General features: G+C 46.2%; 1 protein-coding gene and 1 long non-coding RNA gene across 2 annotated transcripts; one reads left to right on the plus strand and one right to left on the minus strand.

The window, feature by feature from the left end:
• Nucleotides 1–19,049: 19,049 nt before the first annotated feature.
• LOC132239954 (uncharacterized) lies at nucleotides 19,050–22,367 on the minus strand. Its single transcript, XR_009454197.1, has 3 exons — nucleotides 22,165–22,367; nucleotides 19,876–20,057; nucleotides 19,050–19,178 (listed from the first exon to the last, which is right to left on the minus strand). It is a non-coding gene; the product is annotated as an uncharacterized LOC132239954 (long non-coding RNA).
• A 1,748-nt stretch (nucleotides 22,368–24,115) lies between these two features.
• On the plus strand, nucleotides 24,116–25,321 carry LOC132239091 (zinc finger and SCAN domain-containing protein 4-like). Its single transcript, XM_059704940.1, has one exon. The coding sequence runs from the start codon at nucleotides 24,116–24,118 to the stop codon at nucleotides 25,319–25,321; it is 1,206 nt and encodes a 401-aa protein (XP_059560923.1).
• The last annotated feature ends 873 nt before the right edge of the window (nucleotides 25,322–26,194 follow it).

Here is a 26,194-nt window from a genome sequence, read left to right on the forward strand (position 1 = left end):
TTATTTGTTTGTTTCCTGATGGACAAGACATGCTAATAAGAGGGCCTGTTAATTTCTAGTTCAGGGTCTTCTGGATAATCCCAACCCCCCTGACAAAGTGCTAGCACAATGGGTTGACATGCCAAGAATTCCAAATAAGGACATTTCCAGTAAGAGGTCCCCTTGGAGGGGACACTCCTCCTTGCCTCTAAGAGGCCACAGGCTGCTTCAAACCTCATCTCCAGGGTGAGGACTGACTCAGGGAACTCGTTTTGCAGGGTAGCTTATCAAAGCCCCTAGGGATAGTCTCCTCCCAAAGGGCAGAGTCCAGCCCTTCAGAACCTGTCTCTACCTTTGTAGGATTCAGCTGCATGTGTCAGGGAAAGAGCTCAGCAGAACAGACACCAGCTCTGGTGGTGAGCCAGAGAAGGACATCCAGAGCCCGGGGGATGGGTGTTCCTCCTCAGATTCTGCAGTGTGGTTAAGCTCCACTAACATTTTCTGATGCCTGTTGGTGCCAGGCCCTGGTAGTAGCATGGCTGTGTGATGAATTAGACAGAGCCTCCACCTGGAGGAACCCACAGTCCAGGAGAGGAGATCAACACGCTAACCATCAATTACAAGACATGGCCTGGCAAATCGGACAGACTCTTCCATCGGAGCCCAGCCTCCAGGGTTTGATGGCAGAAAGCTGAGGGTTTCAGATCCTCCTCAAGACGCAGAGCTTGGCCCTCCTGTTATTTTTGGGAACATGGAGCACAATCTATTTCAAACTGATTTTCTTTTTTCCTTCTGCAAACTTTTTTCTTCCTGGTGAGCATGTGTATTCAGAACTGGGAGATAGAACACTGAGAAAATATTTACACAAAACTTTACAGAATGTCCAAGACTAGCCTTGGAATCTCCAAATTACAAGCAGGTGAGGCCACCATTGCCAGATGTTGGAGAGCCCCTGGGCTCAGTCCTCAGATCTCTTTGTTCTCTTTATTCACTATCTCATCCACTCTTGTGGCTTTAAATACCCATTGCATACTGAGGAGTCTAAAGTTTATAACTGTAAACTTCAGGCTTGTATGTCTAGCTGCCTACCCAACATCACTATTTGGATTTCCAATGGGCTTCTTAAACACACCACCTCAAACCAAGCTTCTGCCTTCCTTCCCAAACCTCGCTTACCCTTGGTCTTCCTTATCACAATGAATGCTCAGGCCAAGCCTCAGAATCATCCCTGACTCTTTCTCTCACCTGCCTACCCCTCATATCCAATCTGTCAGCAAACCCTTGGACACCATCTTCACATATCCAGATGCTAAACATTTCTCACCATTCCCTCTGCTTCCACTTTAACCCAAGCCTCATCATCTCCACCTGGCTTAACCAGAAGCCACCCCATTGACATCCCCTGTTTTTGTTTTTTTGTTTTTTTTAAATATATTTTATACAGAGAGAAAGGGAAAGAGATAGAGAGTTAGAAACATCGATGGGAGAGAAACATGGATCAGCCGCCTCCTGCACATCTCCTACTGGGGATGTGCCCGCAACCCAGGTACATGCCCTTGATGGGAATCGAACCTGGGACCTTTCAGTCCGCAGGCCGACGCTCTAGCCACTGAGCCAAACCGGTTTCGGCGACATCCCTTGTTTTGACGCTTGTCTTCCCATGGGACATCCTCAGAACAAGTGATCCTTTAATGCCGTGATCCTTTGAGAATGTGAGATCTTGCCACTCTTCTGCATAGACCTCTCCAGTGGCTCCCATCTCACTCAGGGTAAATGTTTAAGTCCTTACAATGCCTTAGAGGCCACCCTACCTGTTTCCCCCATCCCTGGTTCCCCAGCTTCATCTGCTAATGCTCTCCACCTCCATCACCCCTCTCCAGCCACCACACACCACTCACCCTCCAGCCTCAGCACCTTTTCATTGGAGGACCTTTCTACCTAGAACATCCTCCCTCCAGATGTTTCCATGGTCTACTTTCTCACCTCTTTCAGATCCTTCCTAAAATATCTCCTTTTCAGTGATACTTCTGACTACTCTATTTAAAAATTACAACCCCCTTCCCTCATCACGTCCCCACCTTTTATTCCTGTTTTGCTTGTCTCCAAGGCACTTTTCAGTATTTAGTCACAAAATACTGAATGTTTTATTTATTGTTCATTTTCCTCCTGCTGGAATATGTTTGATGAAAGCAGGGATTTAAAACAAGTCTATTTAGTTTCATGCTGTATTTCTAGCATCTATAGCAGTGCCTGGCACACACATGATGCTCAATGAATACTTTTTAAATATAATAATGGGCTGCAGTGAGCTCCTCCTACCATGTGTTGAGCAGTGGGCCTGGAATGTGCCAGGAAACTTGTCGTGAGTGACACGATTCACTTCTCCTTGCAGTAAGGGGCACATTTTGCAAATGAGGCAGAAGATTGGAGAAGTCTGAGTGCCCTTCCTCTCTGTTCCCATAGCAACCAGTGCAGTCCCTATCATTCTGCACTGTCATTGCCCATTTCCTCAACTAGATGCAAGACTTCTGAGCTCAAGGACCATTCTTACTCATTGTGACATCTCCATCACCCGGTGGAAAGCTGGGCACATAGTTGGTGCTTAAGAAATCTTTGCTGCGTGAATAAATGTATGAAATGGCCAAATCGGGATACAAACTCACAATCGTTAAATAGCAAAGTCTCTGCCTCTCCCACTCCACCCTGTGGTGTCCTTGAGACAGCCATAAAATAGCAGTTAAGAGTCCCCCCTCCCCCACCCTGGCAGTGTGCCTTCTTGCACATCCTCATCCACAGAGCCAGAAGTATTTCAGGTGGAGAACACTGTACACTGGCTGACAGTTTTTTCCCATCACACCAGCCAAACGGAAAGAATTTTCCACTCAGTCCCTTCACAGTTCCCCAGACACACAGCCAAGGTCACTTAATTCTACCCGCCACCCACCACCACCACCACTAGTTTCCTAATCTTCAGCTGCTGGGTTGGGCTGCCTGCCCATCCATTCACTCACCCAGCCTTTGGGGTGTTGCAGTGATGATTGAGCTGAACCCCCACCCTCATCCTCACTGCCCCACTGTGAGTTGGCTGGTTCTCTGCGTCTTCATTCCAGCAAACTCTCTCTCCTTTGCCTCCTCTTTCTAGATTCTCTTCCATAACCCAAACCCGGGTCTTAGGTTCATGGAGGTGCCTCCCTCCATCTATGGATGGTGGTGGCCTCTTGCCTCATCTGCTTCCCTCTCGTGTCCCTTCATTTCTCTAGATCAGTCATTCTTAAACAACTGGTGCGGTGGTGTCATAGACCCCTTTGAGGACACTGGTGTGGGCCGTGGGCCTTCTTCCTTCAAAAAATACATATGCCTGTAAATACAGCATTTTGCATGGAAATGCAGGGGCACCTTAATTAAGAGCTCCTCCTCTAGGAGGTCTTTCTTCTTCCCCCCTCCCCTCTATTTCTGGTGGTTTGTAGCTCCCAGAGCAGTCCACCTGGTTTTCTTTCAGAAGCAGAGCTTCTCCCTGCCATGCTCTTGCCAATACCATTGTTATGAACAGCAGCTATGAGATTTGTACCATATTTTCACACCTGTGGGTTGCGACCCCTTTGGGGGTCGAACGACCCTTTCACAGGGGTCGCCTAAGACCATCGGAAAACACATATATAATTACATATTGTTTTTGTGATTAATCACTATGCTTTAATTATGTTCAATTTGTAACCATGAAAATACATCCTGCATATCAGATATTTACATTACGATTCATAACAGTAGCAAAATTACAGTTATGAAGTAGCAACGAAAATAATTTTATGGTTGGGGGTCACCACAACATGAGGAACTGTATTAAAGGGTCGCGGCATTAGGAAGGTTGAGAACCACTGGTCTAGAGGATGGAACTATTATTGTCCCATTTTTACAGATGAAACAACTGCTTAGTTAGGTGTTTTGCCAACACCACAGAGCTCTAAGTCCAGAGTCTCATTCCTCGGCACCATAGTGAACTGCCTATTATAAACTGCTGTTTACTTTGACATTTCCCACCTGAAGCCTACCTCCCCCACCCCCAAACGCATGGTGTGTTATCTGCTATTCTTAACTGCTATTTTGTGTTTTTTTTTTTACCTCCCCCCTCTCTGTCTCCTGAAATGCACATTCTTCATCACCTTCACCACTTCTCTGAAGCTCCGTCTTTCTCCCCCATCCATCCTTTCAACTGACCGCAGGTGGCTTCTTTGCAGTTACTTGAGCACATGTGAGCCATGCAAGGTTTCATTTCCTCTTCTGCTATCAGCCCAGCTGTGCCCACCTCTGAGATCGTTGCTGGCTCTAAATGGGACCTCCAGCCTCTTCTGAGAGAAGGCCTTGGCACATCTGGGACTGCCATACCTGAAATCCATGTCAGAGGAAGGAAAGGGACACCTAGTTGAGCACCTACTTTGTGCCAGGACCCATGCATGGCATGGGGACACAGAACCCAATCTTTAACGCTCTCGTTTCCAGACACTTCTAAGTATCCTACTGATGGGCAACTCCAGATCTAAAGCAATTGATCTGAATTCATCTGCTGCCTGTCTGTGGATGGGTAGGGGCCACCTCAGCATGGCTAACCTTCAGCTGCCCTCTGAGCCAGCAAAACTGCTGCTCAGGCTCTATAAGAGAAACATCTGGCTGTTGGTTAACCTCTTCCTTCTCAGTTCAAATCTCAGACCAGCCTGATAATGTTTAGTTAGGTTAATCGCAATTATACCTTAGTTCTTAGTGTGATTAAGTCGTATATCATCACAAAAGCAACTTCTAAAACTGTTTACCACAGTGTGATAGACACAGAAATGTGCACGTATCGAAAGGATGCAGATTCTCAGATGGTGAGTTTTCACCAGCTGAACACATCTGTGTAACCTGCACCTAATCAAGAAACAGAATTTGCCATCCCCCCTGAAAGCTCTCCTGTGCTTCCTTCCTGTCATTACCCCCAAGTTAACCGCTATTCTGATGGCTTCTCACAGCACAGATTGGTCTTGCCTGCATTTGTCCCACAGAAACAATTTTAAAACAGGCCATCCTCTTGTCCACCCCCCAGACATACATACATTTTGATTGGTTCATGATTGATAGATTCAAATAGTCATTGACCAGATGTTGACTGCTTATAAACTAGATAAAAACTCTTCTGAATTCAACCAAGGGCCTGTAGCCTCAAAGGAGCTTTGGCTGTAAACTGACCCTCCCCTGGGCTGCCAGAATCCCAACGTGTGTTCTTAATAAAGGGCTCAGACATGTCTGCATGCACCTCTGATCACTTCCTCTGAAATTCAAGTTCTTGTGCCCACTGCTGCTTTTCTTTTTTCTTTCTTCCTCTCCTTTCTTTTGTTCTGAAGGAAGGAAATTGGAAACTCAGGGGAAGACCCTTCCCTTCTCCCTCCCCCAGAATGCCAAACTTGATCACTCCCAGTGATGGAGAAATCAGCATCTTCCAAGACCACCAATTGTATTTTCCAGACAGATCTGGCAAGTTTGCTTTAAACTGTTGAAAACACTCACATACACACAAAACCCCCCAAAAGTTTCTTGTTTGAGCTCAAATATGCTGCAATGTTTTTGGTTGCTGATTCTCAGCTTGACTTTTACAGCTTCCAAGAGTTAGTCATTTCAATCAGGTTTTAGGTGCTTCCTCTGTACCAGGTTCAGAGGCACATGAGGTGGGCTCCCTGAACCCCAAGTTCTTCCCATGGGGATCCCAGAATTGCCTGGGATGTGGCTAAACCAGCATTTTCCAGGGCACATTCCACTGGACACTGATCCCCAGCAATGCTTTATGAAAACAGAGCTCTGAGCTCAGATGAGTTGTGTAAAGACTACATGCTCTGTGGTCAGTGTCTAGTATCACATCGTACATTAGCACAGATAAGACTCGGGGAGGTCCTAAAGCATAAAATCCCTGTTTCACTCTGTTGGTGTTTTCAAGACTTATTGGACATAGAACCCTTTTTTTCCCTACAGAATGCCTAGGAATATTTCTTAGGATTAGTGTCTCCCACAACATGCTACAGGCCAGTTCGTTTTTAAGCATCCTTTAAACCAGCGGTCACCAACCGATGGGCGGTGGACCACTTGTGGTCTGAGAGGTCCGAAAGGTTGGTGATCACTGCTCTAAACCACTGTCCAACCCTGGCCAGGTGGCTCAGTTAGTTAGAGCGTCCTCCTGATATGCCACGGTTTCGGGTTCAATCCCTGGTCAGGGCCCATACAAGAATCAACCAATGAATGCATAAATAAGTGGAACAACAAATCAATGTTTCTCTTTCTCTCTCTCTCTCTCAAATCAATTTTTTAAAAAAGTAAAACTTCGCCATCTAATCTTGTAGCTACTAGCACATGGTAATGCTGAGCACTTAAAATGTGGCAGCTCCAAGCGGAGACATGCTGTGAGTATAAAATAGACACTAGATTTGAAGTCTTAGTATGAGAAGAGAAGAAAATAAAATATTAATACTTTTATATTGATTATATGTTGAAATAAGGCTATTTTTGAAATGTCAAGTAAAAACACGCTATTAAAATTAATTTTATCTATTTCTTTTTAAAATGTGGCTACTAGAAAATTTACAGTTATCCATGGCCCTGGCATGCGTTCCATTTCCAAGGCTTTGTTGGCCGATGCAGGGGCGTGTGAGAGAAAGGGGGCGGGTAGCCCAGGGCAGGAAGGGCAGGGGGCCTGTGGGAATTCACCAGAGTGACAGCTCACGAAGCTCAATGGAGGGTAGTCAGGAAGTGGTGACTAAGCTGAGACCTGAAAGATGAGAAGGAGTTGGCCAGGGAAGGCAGAGACAATGGCATGTGCCAAGGCCCTGAGTGAAAGAGGAACTGAGTATATTCCAGGACATCCGAGTCTTGGGGGCTGGGGACTCAGGGGGAAGGGAGCCATCCAACCTGAGACCAAGGTGAGCAGCAAGGGCCACGATTTGGGGAGCCTGGTAAGCCGGTGTAAGGGGTTTCTCTTGAGGCCACTGAGAAGCCACCGAGGTGTTTTCATTGGGTGAGGCTAGGAAGACAGGCATTTTAGAAAAAAATTACCTTGACATTTGGGTGAAGGGTGAAGCGCACATGAGCGTAGGGCTAACCTGGAGGCAGAATGGCCTAAGCCCTAATGAGAAGCCGTGGGAGTCATCAGGAGTGAGGTGATGAAAGTCTGGACAATGCAACGAACCCGGGAGTTAAGGAAATCCAGTGTCTGGGAAATAGAATCGGAAGTGGGGTCACTGGTCCAGGCGACTGCTTGGAGAAGGGACCAGGGGAGAGAGGGTGGAGTCAAGGCTGAACAGTGAACAGTGATGAGAGAAAGCAGAGGTCTGTGGTTAGAGGAGGTCATGAGTTCAGGCTCGTTCAAGTTGAATTGGAGAATTGCGTGGGGTATACAGATGGGGATGCCCGAGACAAAGTAGATAGCTGGGTCTGGGGCTCAAAAGATAGTTATGGGGTGGAAGTAGAGTTGGCAGAAATATCCCTCCCATCAGTCCCCGGTTTCGCATATGCAAAATAGGGATGTGATCAACTTCCCAAAGTTAGTGTGATGATTGAATGTGCTTGCTCTGTGTAGGCACACAGTAGGTGGTCATGAAGTATTGGTTCTTTGTTTCAGAGAGTCTATCATCCCCATTTTCTACGTGGTCAAACCCAACAAGATTTTGCAGTCCCCACAGGACTCACATCTGTTTTTTTACTAGTAAGTGTCCCTCGAAGTTATGGAGAGATGTTGCTGGGAAAATCTGTGGGAAAAAGGGTGTGGTGGCAGCTACCCCTGCCTGGCTAGCCCAAGAGCAGGAAGGGAGTGAGCACTTGGTTCTGAGCACTTGGAGAAGGCTCAGGACTGGGAGGCAGGTGTGTACAGTAAGCCCTCACTTAACATCTTCAATAAGTCCTTGGAACCAGGGCAAAATGACGTATAATGAAACCAATTTTGCCATATGCTGATTGATGTAAACAAGTTAAGTTCCAAGGCATCTCAGAGATGTTATAACAAGAGACCTTGTATGAGATGGACTTACTCGAGGACCTGCTGTAGGCTACTTGCCCCGCTATTGCCACCAGCAAATGACTAAACCTTGCCTGTTCTAAGCCTCGGTTTCTCCACTGATTCAAGGAGGGGCCTGCCAGCTGGGCCCTCCCCTTGTTCTGCCCCTGCCTTCCCCTCTCTCCCAGAAAGCCTCTTCCCTTCTCCTGACCCAGAGAAGACATCACTTCCTTGAAGACTTGGCTCACTGTGGGCCTCCTGGCGGCTCCTTCCTCGGGCTGAGGGCCAAAATCCTGACAAGATTAAGAGAGAGGCTTTGGGACTGCGCCAGACTGGGAAAACAGGAAAGATGACGAACCAACCTCCTCCCCTCCCCCTTCTAGGGATTGTTTATTTCACGGTTCCCTCAGCTGAGTTTTCTGAATACACAGTAACCCTTGACTTTTCATCCTGTGCCCAGCCCCGGCGGCCTCACTGCACCTCATGCACCTCCCGGTGTAGAGCTCATGGGACGGGCCTGCTCCCAGGTCCACTTGGCCAGTGGCACGGAACTCGTGGAACATGCCTGCCATGATCCATGGGAGGAACCGTCCTCTCACATGAGCCTCTTCAGCTCCCCCGGGGTAAGCAGCATTCTTCCCATCTTCCGCTGTGGACACTGAGGCTCGGGGAGGCGACCCGAGTCACCCAGCGTGTTGGTGGTGTTGGATCCAGAAGGGGGGAGGGGGAGAAATGGAAGGGACGTCTGATCACTGAAGAGCATACTTTATGGAGGCTGGTTTGGATTCTGATTCTGCCACGTCCTGCCTATGGAATGTGGGCAGACTCCTAGGGGAGGCGGTGTGGGGTCATGGTCAAGAGCACAGGCTCAGAGCTCAAATGGCAGTTCTACCATCTGCCGGTCTGTGACCTTGGGTAGGTTCCTTCGCTTCTCTGCACTTCAGTTTCCACAGCTGTAAAGCAGGATAATTATAGCTCCTACCACATCGACTTGCTGTGCAGATTAAATGTGCTAATCCATGTGGAACACTTAGCACAGTGTCTGGCCCGTGGGCCAGCCCTATTCATGTCGGCTATGGTATGAAAGCAGACCTCACTGACTCGGACTGCCACCTGTTCCCCAGCTTGTCACTCGTCACCCTGGTGGCTCACTTAGCCCTTGACGCATGGTAGGTGCTTACTGGCTTGTTGACTGAAGGAGTGGTTGGGAATTGACTCAGTTCCTGAAAACAGGCTTCTAACAACGTGTGGGAGGAGGATTCTGAAGGAAGATGATTTTCAGGGGTTTCCCAATCAACCAGCAAGTGATTGCTTTTTTGCACGCCAGTACAGACTCTAAAATATTTCCAGACTGCTTTGTCCTCTCTGATTACAGAAGCAAATTATGCACATTGTGAGCTGTGCAAATGTTACATAGAGATTTAAAGCAGAGAGTTAAAGTCCTAAGTAAGCCTGTTTCAAAAGAAGTGTCACTGTTTATTTGAGGCATGTCCTTCCAGACTTTTCCTATGCCAGTACCCAGATTTTGAGCTCTGCTATGTGCCCCATTCTGCGTTAGACACTGCAGAGCTCCTGCAGAAGTAGATACGTCTGTCTGAACCCTAGGGGCAGGTACAGTCAGGGTGGGGCGCAGAATTTCAGGGAATACATAATCAGCAATTAAAGCCACCATTGTACATATGACTCATTTGCTTAGCGAGCACTTACCATCTGGGACCCGGAAATGACAAATCAAGATCCTACCTGCTTTGGAGGGAGACCTGAGATTGAATTAGCAGACAAACCCTCCAGTGTACTCGCCCCCTGACTGTGTGCATTTCAACCACGCCTCAGAGTGGGCAGGATGGGTGATACGGTCCCCCTGCCCAGAGAATGGCATTTTCCTGCCTCACTGTGTGTAGGGAACTGGGCCGACAGGCTGGGCTTGCCACAGGTGGTTTCTGTGACCCCGGGCGAGTGACTTCCCTTCTCTGAGCCTCAGGTTCCTCATTTGAAGAGTGAGGAGAATCTTCCTGCCTTGAAAGGCACATTCCCCCATTCATTCATTCATTCATTCATTCATTCATACAGGATGGTGAATGTACTGGGATAACTCAATAAACATGACCATCTAGGAAAAAAAGAGTTGGGTCTTGTGGTAGATTGTTCAGCAAATATTTACTTCCCTCAGCCCTCCTCATCGTGGGAGGAATATACTTCCCCACTTTGTTGATACTGGACCTAGCCACGTGACTTGCGTTGATCACAAGAGTATGTGTGGAAGGACAGGAGCCAGCTCCAAGACACCAAGTGTTTCCATTCATCCTCCTTGAGCAACTGTCCTCGGCCATGAGAACCACGAGTCCCCATTACTGGGCCTCCTTCAGGCTGGACTCAGAGTGAAAGACACACAAGGCAGCCCCGCACTCCACCTGGAGCCTGGAGCCGAGCGCCGCCAGCTCGGAAATCCCTGAGCAACCCGAGCTGACCTACAGACCCCTGGGTGAGAAATGAATGTGTACTGTTGAAAGCACGGAGTTTCTAGAAGTTGTTTTTTATGTAGCACTGTCACAGCGAAATCTGACCAGTGGGTCCTTTGCTCACTCCTTGTGCTGCCTTTAGCTTGGGTCCGAGGAAGGAGTCTCTGATTAGGCGATATTTGACCTGAGGTCTGAATGTTAAGAGGGAGCTAGTTATATGGCCATCTGTGGCGTGAAGAAGTGTTCCGGGCCCTGAGGCTGGAGGGAGCTTGGCCTGTTCAGGAATGGAATCAAGGTCAGTGGGCTGGGTTGTTTGGTAAGGGAGGGCAAAGTGGGCTGAGGTATGGACACTTCACATTTCCACTTGGATGTCTCTCAGACACTTCAAACTCAAAGCCTCAGATCCAAAGCTGAACTTGTGGTCTTCTCCCAAACCTGCCCTTCCCTTTTTATTTCCAACAACAGTGCTGCTGGACCTCACCGTACCCCCTCCTTCTCCCTCCATCTCCACACCCCATCTGTCTTCAATTTCTGCCAGTTCCACCCACTCATTCTCTCATATTTGTCCCCGTCTTTCCACTTGCACTCAGCCCAGCCTAGTTGAAGCCTCTGTCACTCCTTGCTTGGATGCCAGTATTAGCCACCTCCCTGGCTTCCCTGCCTGCACTCTTAGCTGCTGGCCCATCGGTCCTCTGTCTGGCAGCCGTGTTCTTATTTAAACACAAATACTCTCTCAAGAATTGAATGGATAAACAAACTGTGGTCTGTCCATACAATGGAATATTATTCAGTGATAAACAGGGATAAGCTAGGTTCTGGAGATGTATGGTGGTGATGGTTGCACAACAATGCAAATATACATAATTCCACTGAAATGTACACTTAAAAATGGTAAAAAGGATAAAATTTGTGTTATGTATATTTTATGCCCCCTCCCACACACAAAGAATGAGCTATCAAGCCATGAAAAGACATGAAAAAAAACAAAGACATGGAATAACCTTAAATGCATATTGCTAAGTTGAAGAAACCAGTCTGAAGAGGCTACATACTAGATGATTCTAACTACGTGACATTTTGGAATAGGCAAAACCGTAGGAGACAGTAGTCATCAGTGATTTCCAGCAGTCAAGGGGTACAGGAGAGGGATGAATAGGTGAAGCACAGGGTATTTTCAGGGCAGTGAAACTATTCTGTTTGATACTCTAATGGTGAATTCATGTTATTATACATAGTAGAGGCCCGGTGCACAAAATTCGTGCAAGGGGCTCGGCCCCGCAGCCCTGGCTTCGTCCGGAAGGTCGTCCAGATGGCCGTTCTGCTGTTCGGTCTAATTAGCATATTAGCTCGGTATTATATAGGATGCCAAAACTCAATGAACTGTACCACACAAGAGTGAGCTCTAACATAAACTGTGGACTTTAGTCAAGTAAAGAAAACCCCTCACAACAACAACAACAACAACAGATCAAGTTTGATGACTCCTCTGTTTAGACCTTCCACCCAATCAGGCCAAGAAGGTTTGTCCTTCCTTCCCGTGGCTTACCCCCTATCATTCTTTAAGGCTCAGCTTAAATGCCTCCTCTTTAGAGAAGCTTCTCTTACCCCCCAAACCAGATCAGGCCCTTTTTGTCCTACCTTCCCCAGAGATTCTGTTTTTCATCTCTGCAGCATTGGCACCTCTGTAATCAGACAGTTAATGGTGTGTATTTACTTGCATGCTGGCTGTCTCAGAAGCCCCACGACGGCGGTGATCACATCTGTCTTCTGCACCACCTTATCTCTAGCACTTAGCTAGGTCCTGGTACATAACAGAGCTCAGTAAATCTGTGGTTGGACATAGTTTGAAATAAAAGATCACATAATGCATGATTCTATTATAGGAAATATCCAGAATAGGTAATTCCATAGAGACAGAAAGCAGATAAGTGGTTGCCAAGGGCTTGGGAGAGGGGGGATGAGGAGTGATTTCTTAATGGGTATGGGGTTTCCTTCAGGGGGATGAAAATATTTTAGAACTTGGAAAAGGTAGGGGTTGTTCAAAACGGTGAATGTACTAAATGCCACTGAACTGTATACTTTTAAATAGTTCATTTTATATTATGTGAATGTCACCTCAGTTAAAAAATAGTTTGAAGTATTTTTTTTTTTGTACAAAGACTTTTATCCCATCACCTTTCTTAGGTTCAGACTAGTACCTTTGGCTTTAGAGGTGTTTTTTACAGCAGGAATGTAGAAAGAATAATGCTAGCTTTTTAAAAAAAAAATTAAACATTGTTATATAGAAAATTTTAAGTTTATACAAAACCTGCATGTCCCCATCTCCTAGCTTGTATGTGCCCATTTACCTCCTTCCTCTACTGGGTCGTTTTGATGCAAGTGTCAGATATATCATTTTATCTGCAAACAGTTCTTTGTGTCTCTCTAAAAGATCAGAACTTTAAACCACAGTACCACTGTGTTTAAAGATCAGCAACTAATCCTTAATATTATCAAACACCCAGTGTTCAAATATACCCAATTTTTCCATAATTTTAAAACGCATAATGTGTTTGTTTGAGTCAAGATCCAAGCAAGGTCCGTATATTTCACTGGTTGATACATCTCTTAAGTCTAAACTATGAATTAAGAAATAAACTTTCCCCTCTATTTCTCTGTTTTTTGAAGCCTGGGAGGTGAAACAGACAGGACTTGGAGTGATTCTCCCCTTCTGTCTTCAGTTTATTTATTGAAGAAATGAAGTATTTGTCTTGTAGGGTTTCCTGTCTTCTGGATTTTGCTGACTGCATCCCTGTAGTGTCATTTAACATTCCTCGACTCCTTCATTTCATGTTACTAGTATCTTAATAGTCAGGTGAAATGTTTTTTAGCAAGAATATTTCACAGGTGACTTTATGTATCTCTACCAGGAGGCACATCACGTATATATATCTGTCTTTCTGTGAAATTCCTAGCTATTGATGATCATGGCTTAAATTTATTATTTTGTTAAAGGTTACAAAATACAAAATGCAAAATCCTAATTCTTGCCCTTGGCCAGTGTGGCTCAGTTAGTCGAGCATCCTCCAGTGCACAAAAGCTTGCTGGTTTGATTCCTGGTTGGGCACATGCCCAGGTTGTGGGTTCAAACCCTGGTCAGGGTGTGTATCGAGGCAACCAATTGATGTTTATGTCTCACATTGATCTTTCTCTCCCTCTCCTTTCCTCTCTCTCTAAAATAATAATAAAAAAAATTTAAAATCCTAATTCTTTAATTTTTTTTTTTATTTCCTAGCAGAAATACTACTATGAAGAGAAACTTCCACTAACCAATTATTTGGTTACGAGATCCAGTACATATAGGAAAAGTAGGAAAGAATGGTTAATTCTTTCCCTTTATTTAGCAATTTCCAAAATGTCGAGTCACTTCCCTAAAACACACAAAGGGAATCCAATGAGGTTTTCTTTTTTCTTTCTTTCCACTTTTAAAGAATAATTCTGAACTTATGGCTTTTAAACCTGTTTGATTTTAAACCTTATTGATGCTCAAATCATCTCATCTTCAGCCAGTTAGAACTTCTTCCAAGTGGCTTCTGAACCCTTTTGACACGACTTTGTTTCTTCCTTGCTTTCTGGAATGGCAAGATGTTCCAGGTTCATCTAGTACATTTTTCTGCTCCAGACCTTGAATCAGCCATTTCTCCCAGGAGCCCTGGTGTATCCTGGGAAATAGTATTTAGCATTTTCACCACCTTTTCTCTCAGGGTGCTTGTAGCTATTGCATTGGTAATTGCTTCTACACCTTTTCAATAGATAGAGATAAAAATATTTAATAGGTTCTTGAGTTCACATGGATATTTTCAACTTCAGTTTAGATTACAGAGTTTTTACTTAACTTCTTTTATTTTATATATGTATTTCTTTTCTCTTAGGCCAAGAGTCTTGGTTTCTAGTGGCAATCACATTAGATTTGTGCTGTAGAATTGTGCTCCTGAAACCTGTATAATTTTGTTAAGCAGTATCACCCCCCCCAATAAATTCAATTAAAAATTAGATTTATTTGCTTTATCCTATAATGCATAAAATAACAATTTTTGCTAATAATAGGATTACCAAGAATATTTTAAGATTAAAAACTTGTGGGTTTTATTTTCAGTTCCTTCTGTCCTTTGAGTATATCCTGATGAGAATGTATAATCAATTTACTGTGTCTAATGTCATTTGAAAAAATTCTTCTCTGAGTGGGTACACTATCAACTTAATTCATAGTTTGATACATTGGTTTCGTTTTGCTATCAAGTTTTAGGGATTATTTTATTTAATATTACATTTTCTTTAATAATTATTAGAATGTAATAATTAGAATTTATTATACCATTCCTAGCCAAATCTTCAAAATAAAGTGTATTCAGATGAATCTAGCTTTTGTACCTGTTCTTTGCATTCTAGTCTCTTCCTCTCCCATAAGTAATAATTTTTTTAAAAAAGTTTTTAAATATTTTAAAATATATTTTTATTGATTTCAGAGAGGAAGGGAGAGGGAGAGAGAGAGAGATAGAAACATCAATGATGAGAGAGAATCACTGATTGGCTGCCTCCTGCACGCCCCACACTGGGGATCGAGCCTGCAACCCAGGCCTATACCTGACCAGGAATCAAACCGTGACCTGGTTCATGGGCCTATGCTCAACCACTGTGCCACACTGGCTGGGTCCACAAATGCCTTTAACATGAATTTATTTAGGGTAAATCTTTGCCAGTAGGCAGGATGGGCACTTGAGATAGGCATTACACTCAATTACAGAAAAATTGAATATTTTATACATTTATTTCACATGAGTTTATGGCCCGTGAAATTCACCCCCATTACAACGAATTTTTTGACTGATAGCTTGAGCTATATTCCATGTGAGAGAATGGCTTTGCTCATCTTACCCATGAGTCTAGGCTGTGCTGTCCAGTTTGGTAGCTGCTGGCCAGTGTGGCTAGTGGCGATCAGACCCGAAAATCTAGCTGTAGAACATTGTCATCACTGCAGAAAGTCCCAGTGGTCAGGGTGTACCTGCACCCACATGGCCATCCAAGTCTGTGTCTCAGGCTCCTAGTCCCTCTCCCTCTTCCAAGGGTACCTGCTCTCCATCCCCTCCTCTCTAGCCTGTTTCCCCAAAGTCATGGCCAGGTCTGTTTCCCAGGGTCCTCGCAGGCCCCAACCATTATCTGCCGGGTTGCTGGTAGGCTGCCTAACGGTGGAGGCAGGCAGGGCACCCCCAGCTGGTTCCTACCTAAGCTCTGTTGCCTCATCTTTCCTGTTCCTGTCGCCAGGTCTCTGGGCCTGTCATGTGATGGGGAAGCCTGCCCCAACCCTCCCCCACTGTGTTTACTTTATTTTATTTTTATTGTTGACACTATTACAGGTATTCCCGATTTCCCCCGCTTTGCCCACCTCCACCCAGCCCTCGCCCCCCCTTCCCTCTGGCCAGCACCACACTGTTGTCTGTGTCTATGGGTTATACATACATGTTCTTTGGCTAATCTCTTCACCTTCTTTTATCCAGTCCTCCCTATCCCATCCCCTCTGACAGCTGTCAGCCGGTTCCATGTATCCAGGCCTCTGATTCTATTTTGTTCATCAGTTTATTAAATTCCACATTTAAGTGAGATCATATGATATTTGTCTTTCTCTGACTGGCTTATTTCACTGAGCATAATAATCTCCAGGTCCATCTATGCTGCCGCAAAGGGTACGAGTTCCTTCTTTTTTATGGCCCGAGTAGTATTCCATTGTGTAAATTATCACAGCTTTTTTGTTCACTCATCTACTGATGGGCACTTGGGCTGTTTCCAGATCTCAGCTATTGTAAATAACGCTGCTATGAACATAGGGGTTCATATATTTTTTCTGATTGGTGATTCAGGATTTTTAGGATATATTCACAGAAGTGGGATTGCCGGGTCAAAAATCAGTTCCATACTTTAAAACATATTTTTAAAAAAACTAATTTAAGAGAGTAAGGGAGAAAGAGAGAAAAGAAACATCTATGATGAGAATCATTGATCATCTGCCTCCTGCCCACCTCCCACTGGGGATGGAGCCTGCAGCCCAGGCATGTGCCTTGATCAGGAATTGAACCATGATGCTCAACCACTGAGCCACACTGGCCAGGCAAAGCAGTTCCATTTTTAATTTTTTGAGGAAACGCCACACAGTTTTTCACAGTGGCTGCACCAGTCTGCATTCCCACCAGCAGTGTCTTAGGGTTCCCTTTTCTCCACATCCTCTCCAGTACATGTTGTTTGCTGATTTCTTGATGGTAGTCATTCTGGCAGGTGTGAGGTGACACCTCATTGTTGCTTTAATTTGCATCTCTCCGGTGATTAGTGACGGTTGTGCATTTTTCCATATATCTGTTGGCCTTCTGTATGTTCACTTTAGCTGGTTCCTACTTAATCTCTGCTGCCTCGTATTTCCTGTTCCTGTCGCCAGGTCCCTAGGTCTGTTGTACGGAAGCCTGCCTGACCCTCCCCCACTGTGTTTACTTTTGAAAAAGGGGAAGTGGATCTGCCCCAGGGTCGGTGAGCTGGGCTGACAGCTCATTCTCCAGCAGCCCTGGCCCCTGAAACTTCCAGCTCTCAGTCCTACTCAGGTGCCCACCCACACCCACCCCACCCAGAGCCCTGTCAGAGGCCTCCTCCAGCAGTGCCAGGTCTGGGGAGCCTGGCGCCGCGACCAGAGGCAGCCCCCCCTGCCTTATTTTCCTTGATTCTGCAGGGATGATGTGATCACCTCACTATTATCCCACTTCTACTTAACACATATTTATTGGTCATCGACTTTGGGCCAGACCCTGAGAACACCTAGAAGACAGATGAGGCCCTGCCCTTTGGACACCCATCTTAGCAGGAAAGACAGACAACAGGAAAAGGGGTCCTGCGGAGGTTGGGAGGTAGATTCTGTTTTATTGTTATTCTTGTTAATCCTGATTGAGGATATTTTTCCATTAATTTTTAGAGAGAATGGAAAGGAGGGATGAAGCAGGGAGGGGGAGAGAGAGAGAGAGACAGAGACAGAGAGAGACAGACAGATAGACATCGATGTGAGAGAGACACATTGATTGGCTGCCTCCCTAATGCATCCTGACTGGGGCTTAGGATCCACCTGCAACCCAGGTATGTGTCCTTGACAGAGAATCAAACTGTGACCCTTTGGTGCATGGGCCAAAGCTCTAACCACTGAGCCACAGCAGCCACAGAGGGGGTGAATTCTAACGGAGGTTCTTCTGGGCTGGGAGGGTGCTGTGGATGCTAAGCTGAGAGGTGGGCTTAGAGGAAAGGAAGAAGGTGTGGGTATGACATGAGCTCCATGAAGACAGGGACTCTGGCCTGTTTGCTCTCCTTGAATCCTCAATGCCTGGCCCAGAGCAGGGGCTCATTAAACAGTGAATGAATGAATGAATGAATGAATGAAATAATGCTGACTGAGATAGGGAATGAAGCTGGGGGCTTCTGAGCTGGCCTTGCTTCCGTGATCCCCTCTGCTGCCCACTGTTCCACCGGCCTGGACCCCAATTCCAGACGGGCCAGCTCTACTCCACTTGGATTCACTCTCTGTTCCCCAGTCTTTCCCTGAGCTGTGAGCTCCAACCTCTCTCAGTGCAGGGCCATCAGCTCTATCCAGCCCGTTCCTCACTTAGCAATTTGTCCAGTGGAGACATCAAGTGGTCAGACCCTGAAATGACAGTGGTCAAGCTGCAACTGAGCCCTTATGCCAGGATGAGCTGGGACCCTGGGCCCACACGGACCTCTATCCTGGCTGAGCCCAGATTCCAGCCCTAGAATAAGCTCCAACTCTGGTTATAGACTGGGGTCCTGTCTCCCCAAACAGCACCCCTAATTTAAATTTTGTGTTATAAGGACCTGATACCAGTTTTAAAAACTTAAAAAAAAAATGCACTAAGAAAAGTGCTGATAGTACAAGAATTTTCACACACTGAACACATCCATGTCATCAGCACTCATTTCCAGCATCCCAAGAGCCCTCTCCAACTGCCTTAGAGTCATGACCTCCAAGGTTAACCGCTATCCTGGCTTCTAGCCGTGTATGCCAGTTCGTCAGCTTCTATATATTTCGCATCAGCAGTGTATACTTTTTGCTGTCTGGTTTCTTTTGCTCAACATTGTGCTGATGAAATTTATCCATATTTCCGTGTGTAGGTATTGACAGTTCATGCTCATTGGTGCCTACTGCTTCCATGAGCTCACTGAGAAGCCAGCCAAAGGAATTGAATCCAACTCTGATCAAGTCTCTGGATCCAGCTGCCGACTTTCAGGAAGCACAGAGGCACAAATTTATACATCTCCCAAACTCAGGATGCCTTGGGTCACTTAGCTTCTTATTCTTAGAAACCTGTATTTGAACGGGTATTTGGTAGCATTTAACCTTGGAGGATTCACCAGGAGGGAATTGTTTTTACTAAACTGGGCTTCAGCATCACACTGAACACCCACTTCCCCTGGTTTTGACTCAGGGATGGGGACTGCTCATAGGAAGAGGGTGTGCTGGTTGGGCCCTTGAGAAAATGCCAGTTGGTCCCTACTACTCACTGCATGTTCCAAGCAGGCCCTCTGGTCCACCTCAGTCCGTGTTTTGATGCTAATAGCCAACATTTATTGAGAACTTACTATGTGCCAGCACTTCTTGTGGGTTAGCTCATGGAATTCTCACCAGGACTCTGTGAGGCTGGCTCTGCTTGACCCTGGGTGCCGGGGGCCGGTCCATCCTTGCTGTTTCAAGGGACCTGGCATATATAGCATACGGTTCTTAATATGTTTGCTCACCTTCTTGGCGCTGTGTTTTAACCAAGGTCACCTCTCCGAGAAAGGTTGAATCCCCAGGTAGGGATTTTCCCCTGAAGTTAGGGAGGGAATAAAACCTCTTAACTAAGTGCCAGGCTGGTAATTAATCATTTAAACTACGAACGATCATGCTTAAGCTACATAATCTTTACTCCCTGGAATGGAGATAAGAAACGCCCTAACCTTTGGAATAGAGATTGATAGGATTGGAATCAACTGGTATAAATACAGATGCAACAAGACAACAACAGACAGAATTCAGAAGACAGAACCTACACGGAGCCTGGAGACAGAAGAACTTCGCTGGAGAGAACATGGCAAAAGATCCTGGACTGAACCTGACTATAGAACATGGCAAGAGAACCTGACTAGAACCTGGTGACAGAACCTGGGTGGAGAACCTAGCGAGGGAACATGGATACAGAACCTGGCTGGAGATCCGAAGCAGAACCTCTCTGGAGATCGAGACCAGAACTTGGCTGGATATCCTGGCTAGGCTGCTGATCAACTGAACCCTGCCTCCATGTCATTCCTTCTTCGCCGACTCCGTCCACACCTTTGGGGACCCCTGGACCTGCTGGGGACAGACCCCGGCACCTGGGCTGTCAGCGTGGACTTTAGAGTGGCTATCAAACCCTGGGATTTGATCACTTGATGGGGGCTCTGTGCTGAAGGTCCTCAGGGTACCAACATGAATGCCCAGGTTGGGATCATATTCACTTCCATCTCGCACTCCTGATTTCTGCAGTTGGTATTCCTAAAGGCTGCCTTGAGACTTTCTGGAACAATTGGGGGGGGGGGGTCAATTAACAAATACATGGTTAATGTAAAAATCTGCAGGCTGGCCACAAATTGGTCCTCTAGCCTAATCTCAGATTAAACTAGCTCTCTCCGCCATCTGACCTCTGACTCTGGCCCCAGATTGACCCCTAATCTACATCCACTGGGTCCTAACTTTGAACAAACTTCTCTCAGTTGACAGGAATAATTCACTGAGGATTTAGTTTGTGCCAGACAATAGTCTCAGGGTTTTACATTCATTAAGTGATTCAATCTTCCCAATGACTTAGGGGTAGACATTAGTATAATTCCCATGTTAGAGTGAAAGATGATGTATTTTATAAGTATTTTTTGATCATTAGATTCTGAGAAATAGATAAAAAGTGGTACATCTAAACTGGGTGGAGGGGAGTTATGGGGGGAAAAAAGAGGAACAAATGTAATAATCTGAACAATAAACATTTAATTTTAAAAAAATTAGAGCGTTATCCCAATATGCAAAAGTTGCGGGTTGGATCCCCGGGTCAGGGCACAAGATGCAAGAAGCAACCAATGAATGCATAAATAAGTGGAACAACAAACTGATGTTTCTCTCTCTCTCTCCAAAATCAATAAATAAAAATTTTTAAAAGGAAAAAAAGAAGTGGTACATCTACTCTGCTGTTGACTCCCTGTAAGTTATTCTTTATTTCAGTGTATACTTAATTTCTGACTGGTCCTTTTCCATGACTTTCTCACTAAGATCCTTGAAAGTCTACCTAAATCCCTTGATGCTCTCATTAATTCCCTTGAAGCTCTCAGTAAGTCCCTTGAAACTCTCATTAAGATCCTTGAGTAACCTTATAACCATTGTTTTGAACTCTGTATCCAGTAGTAGAGGATTCTGGGAATCAAATCAACAATTTGGAATACAAGGAAGAAAAAAACAACAACACCCAACCAGAAGAGCAAAAAGAATTCAAAAATATGAAGATAGTGTAAGCCTCTGGGATTACTTCAAACATACCAACATTTACATTATGTGGTGCCAGAAAGAGAAGATAGAGAACAAGATATTGAAAATCTATTTGAAAAAATAATGACAGAAAACTTCCCCAACCTGCTGAAAGAAATAGACTTACAAGTCCAGGAAGCACAGAGAGTCACAAACAAGAGGAACCCAAAGAGGCCCACACCAAACACATCATAATTAAAATGCCAAGGGCTAAAGACAAAGAGAGAATCTTAAAAGCAGCAAGAGAAAAGCAGTTAGTTGCATACAAGGGAGTGCCCATATGACTGTCAGCTGATTTCTCAACAGAAACTTTGTAGCCCAGAAGGGAGTGGCAAGAAATACTCAAAGTGAGAATAGCAAGGACCTACAACCAAGATTACTCTACCCAGCAAAGCTATCATTTAGAATTGAAGATCAGATAAAGAGCTTCACAGACAAGTAAAAGCTAAAGGAGTTCATCCCCACCAAACCAGTATTACATTAAATGTTGAAGGGTATTCTTTAAGAAGAAGAAAAACAGATAAAAGATATGAACAATAAAAAGGCAATACATACATATCAATCAACAATTGAATCTAAAAATAAAAATAAACAAGAAATCTAATAAAAAATAAACTGATGAATAAAATAGAATCAGAGGCATGGAAACATGGAAAATTGATGAATCTTAGAGGGAAGGAGAGTGGGGGTGGGAAGAGATTAACCAAAGGTCTTATATGGATATACTAGTATGCATTACCTATGGACACAGACAATAGGGTGGTGAAGGCCTGGGGCAGGGCAGGAATTGGGTGGAGGAGGACCCTTGGGGGAGGACCCTTGGAGGGGGACATCTGTAATACAATACTCTCAACAATAAAGATTTAAGAGGAAAAAAAAGTGGTACATATTCATTCATTCATTCATTCATTCATTCATTCAACAGACATGTATTGTGCTCCTGCTTTCTGTGAGACCGAGTGCCAAATGCTGGGGATACCAGAGACCAAGGCAGATGAGGGAGGGAATCCGCCTGCAGAGCTGAGGGCACAGTGTCCTCTTCTCCCCATTTGCCCCAACACATTGGTGCCCCACCCAGGAGGGGTCACAAGGCTGGGGGGAAGTCAACTGACCTTTTAACTTCAGACCAGGACCCTTTCCCAGACCCTCCTCCTCTCCATAGGATGACAGTCTGGAAGGTGTTGAGAAACAGAAGTGAAACTTCATCAAGTGAGTTGCCATGTCCAGGGTCCTGGGCCAGGGCGTGGGTGCAGCTTCTGAGAGCACTGCATGAGCCCTGCCCAAGGGCCCTGCGGCGTGCTGTGGCTGTACTCAGCTGGTACAAAGACCAAGAAATATCTCGTACACCTGCCGCACCCCCAGGCCTGGGCAGGGCAGGTGGATCTGGCGTCAGGCTGTTTTGACTCAGCTGGCTGCAATCAATTCAGCAGGTGTCAGCAACTGTCGGATGAACAGGTGAACCTCACTTGGGTTCAAGCTCAGCTGGGCAGCTCAGCACCTGTGTGGCCTTGGGGGCACTGCTTTTCTCTTGAAGTGTTCCCTTTGTCATCCATCAGAAGAGACCAGCAGAGACCTGCTAGGGCTCTTCATTCAGTCATTTCAGTCTTTTAGTTTTAAACCTTTATCATAAAGTAAATAGATGCAAAAACCACACAAAACAAATGGGTTTTTTAAAAATATATATTTTATTGATTTTTTACAGAGAGGAAGGGAGAGGGATAGAGAGTTAGAAACATCAATCAGCTGCCTCCTGCACCCTCCCTCCCCTCCCCCACCACTGGATATGTGCCTGCAACCAAGGTACATGCCCTTGACTGGAATCGAACCTGGGACCCTTCAGTCCGCAAGCTGAAGCTCTATCCACTGAGCCGAACCGGTCAGGGCGCAAATGGGCATTTTAATGAATTATCTTAAGACAAACACCTTGTAACCATTACCAAAGTGAATAAACTAGAACTTTCCAAGCACATATCTCCCCAACGCCCTCCAGGTGCCCCTTTCCCACCGAGCCCTCTCATTGCCTCTTCAGTTGACCAGCAGGTCAGACTTTGTAATTTTCTTGCAATGCTTTGTTTTACCACCTACTAGTACGTGTGTATCTCTAGCGACTATGGTTTAGACTTGCCCATTAAAAAGAATAGATATCTCTCTAAAGTCACTTGGAATCAATAGGTCCCCCTCTGCCCTTTACTTCCTTACAAGCTATTTGTTGAAGGACTCCGCTGTTGGGCCTGCAGAGTTCCCCACAGTCGGGATTGTGCTGACTTCATCCTCAGGGTGCAGGTCAGCATGTTCCTCTGTCTTCTGTGCTTTCTGCTACTTGGCAGCTGGCTTGACCGGACTCAGGGTCTGCACCTGTGGCGAGATCCTCGGTGGGCTTGTATTGGGCGGCACTTCATGTCAGGTGATCCCTCTTTCTGTCAATATCAATTACCAATATCAATTGGTCAATATTGCGGGGCCCTGGTCAATATCAATTACCAATAGTCCATCAATTCAGTGGGGGTTGTAAGTGGCAACATTCCAATCTCATCCTTCTTTTTTCGTCTAACGATTGGAAAGAGACTTTTAAGAGGAGATGCTCCCCCCCCCCCCCCCCCAGTTACTTTGTCACTCCGTGGCGTGGTTCACATAGGAAAGGCAGGACACCTGCCAAAGGCTTTCCGTCTATTTACTAGTTTGTAAGAAAATCAATTGCTTCTTTACCATCCTTTTAAGGAGACCATTACATTTCTTTTCAATATCATTATGAACTCTCGGATTTAAACACATCTGATGGGCCACAGTTGATTACAAGCATTGTTTATTCTGAAGCTCAAATGGCCCCATTTTATTGTGCCACACCAGTGAGCACTTTTGGTATAACCTAGCGGTCTCTGAGCGCTGCTCTCGTACATTTTCTGCTCTAGACCTGGAATCAGCCTTTCCCTCAAGAAAGACTTTTATTTATTTATATTTTTTAAGAAAAGTGGGAGAGAGCCACCATCACTGACAGCCAAGCCCCACAGCAGCTCAGCGTTGGGCCAGGATCACCTAGCGTGAACGTCTGTGTCCGTGAGGAGAATGGCATCTCAAGACGAACCAGCCAGGAATAGTCCGAGGGCAGGAAACTTCACGCTTCGATCTCGCGGAGGACCCGTCAACCAGGAGGGAGAGGAGGTGGAGGAGGTCGGCTTCCCCAGCCCTGCGCTCATCTCATTGAACAGCGGCAGCCACGGGCACGGGATGGTGGAGCTGCGGGGCATCTTTTGGTCTTTCTGCTCGTGGCTGCAGCCAGACAAGCACAGTAAGCAGGAGATGATTTACCAACTGTTAGTGGAGCAGTTCCTGCTCAACAGGCCTAGCAGCGAGAGGGCCGCCTGGCAGGAAAAGTGGGAGTCGAGTGGCAGAGACATGGAGGCGTTCATAGAGCACCTGGGGGATGAGGACCTGAGGTCCCCCAGCATGGTCCATGTCAGCATGGGGGAGCAGGAAGCCCTGTTCTCAGAGAACATGCCCATAGGACAGGTCCTGGCCCACCTCCAGGAGCAGCGCTCAGCCGCCGCCGCCAGGGGGACCCCCTCCCCGACTCCCCCAGAGACACCCCGACCAGCAGCACCAGGAGATGCAGATGAAGATGGCAACAACCTTTCCAGTCCAGACCACCAACCCCGCTTTATGCTCGTCCCGGAGGAAGAGAGTCCTCAGGGCCCCGCAGAGAGCAAGGTGTCTGGGGAGAGTCCACGCAGCTCCGGTTCAGCAAGTCCGGGCGCCCCCACTGCCCAGGAAGAGCCTCCCCGAGAGGAGGCGCCCCGGGAGGCGGGGGGCGCCCGGAAGCTGTACCGGTGTGACCAGTGTCCCCAGGTCTTCAGGTACCTCTGTCGGTTCCAGCTGCACCAGAGGAGACACAACAACGAGCGGCCCTTCGCTTGCGCCACGTGCGGCAAAGGCTTCTTCCAGGCCTCGGACCTGCGCGTGCACGAGCTGATCCACGCGAAGGAGAAGCCCTTCCGCTGCAGCCGCTGCGACCGCGCCTTCAGCCACCGCACCAACCTGCGGGCGCATGAGCGCATCCACACGGGCGCCAAGCCCTACGCGTGCGCTCAGTGCGGGAGGACCTACCGCCAGGCCTCCACCTACCACCGCCACCTGCGGATGCACCAGAGGAAGGCCTCCGAACCTGGGGCCTCCACGTCCGGGGGCTCCACATTCAGAGACTCTATGCCCAGGGACTCCATGCCCAGGGCCTCCACATCCAGGCCCTCCATGCCCGGAGCTTCCTCCCTGTAATGTGTGTGTGTAGATATATTTATTTTATGTTATTTACTTTGTTTTATACTTTTGTTGATTTCAGGGAGGAAGGGAGAGGGAGAGAAACATCAATGACGAGAGAGTCATTGATCACCTGCTTCCTGCATGCCCCCCACTGGGGATGAAGCCCACAACCCCGGAAATGTGCCCGAGAAAGTGGCTGACACGTTTCTAATGACCAATAGTTGTTGAATAAATAAAAATGTATTGTTTATTTCTTAAAAAAAAAAAAAAGTGGGAAATGGTATTTCATGACCACAGTCTCAGTACTAGGGGTGTCCACTGCTACTTTTTGGTTGTAAGGAAATCTACTTTACTACACACACAACCTTCAGCAAGAAACCAAGTAGATGGCATCTTAAGGCCCAGCTGGTTTGCTCTGGTGTTCCTTCTGTCTAAGTCTTCCTTTCTAAAATGATTTTTTTGGGGGGGGGGGGGTATTTCTAGTTCTTTTCTGAGTTCTGTCACCTTACTGATAAGATTTTCTAATTCTGATTTATGTTGTCCTTTCACATCCTGCACAATTAAAAAACGTCTTTTAGGTCATTTTGAAGTCAAAGGCTTTGGTGTTGATCTGCTTGGAATAAATGTCTTGCTGGCACGCTATTACTCTTTGTTGGCATGCTATTTTGCTATTTTGCTCCCAGTTCTCCTTTTGTTTAAATTAACTCTCTATGGGATTTGTCCTTCAGATGTCTCTGTTGCTCATTTTTATGTGGAGTTAGTTTTGCTGAGCTCAGAGGTGATGTTCAGGAAGGCATTTCCAACCTCAGGAGCTGCCTCTCTTCTTGCTTTCCCGTGGTTTCCACAAATGTGGTGGCCTGCATGCCGAAGTTTCCAGCTCCATCTCCT

The sequence above is a fragment of the Myotis daubentonii genome, chromosome 8 (assembly GCF_963259705.1).
Source record: "Myotis daubentonii chromosome 8, mMyoDau2.1, whole genome shotgun sequence".
In the NCBI taxonomy this organism is placed as follows: Eukaryota; Metazoa; Chordata; class Mammalia; order Chiroptera; family Vespertilionidae; genus Myotis; species Myotis daubentonii.

Excerpts from the sequence above, each read along its gene's own strand:
- LOC132239091 (XM_059704940.1), top strand. The coding sequence starts at position 24,116 with ATGGCATCTCAAGACGAACCAGCCAGGAATAGTCCGAGGGCAGGAAAC.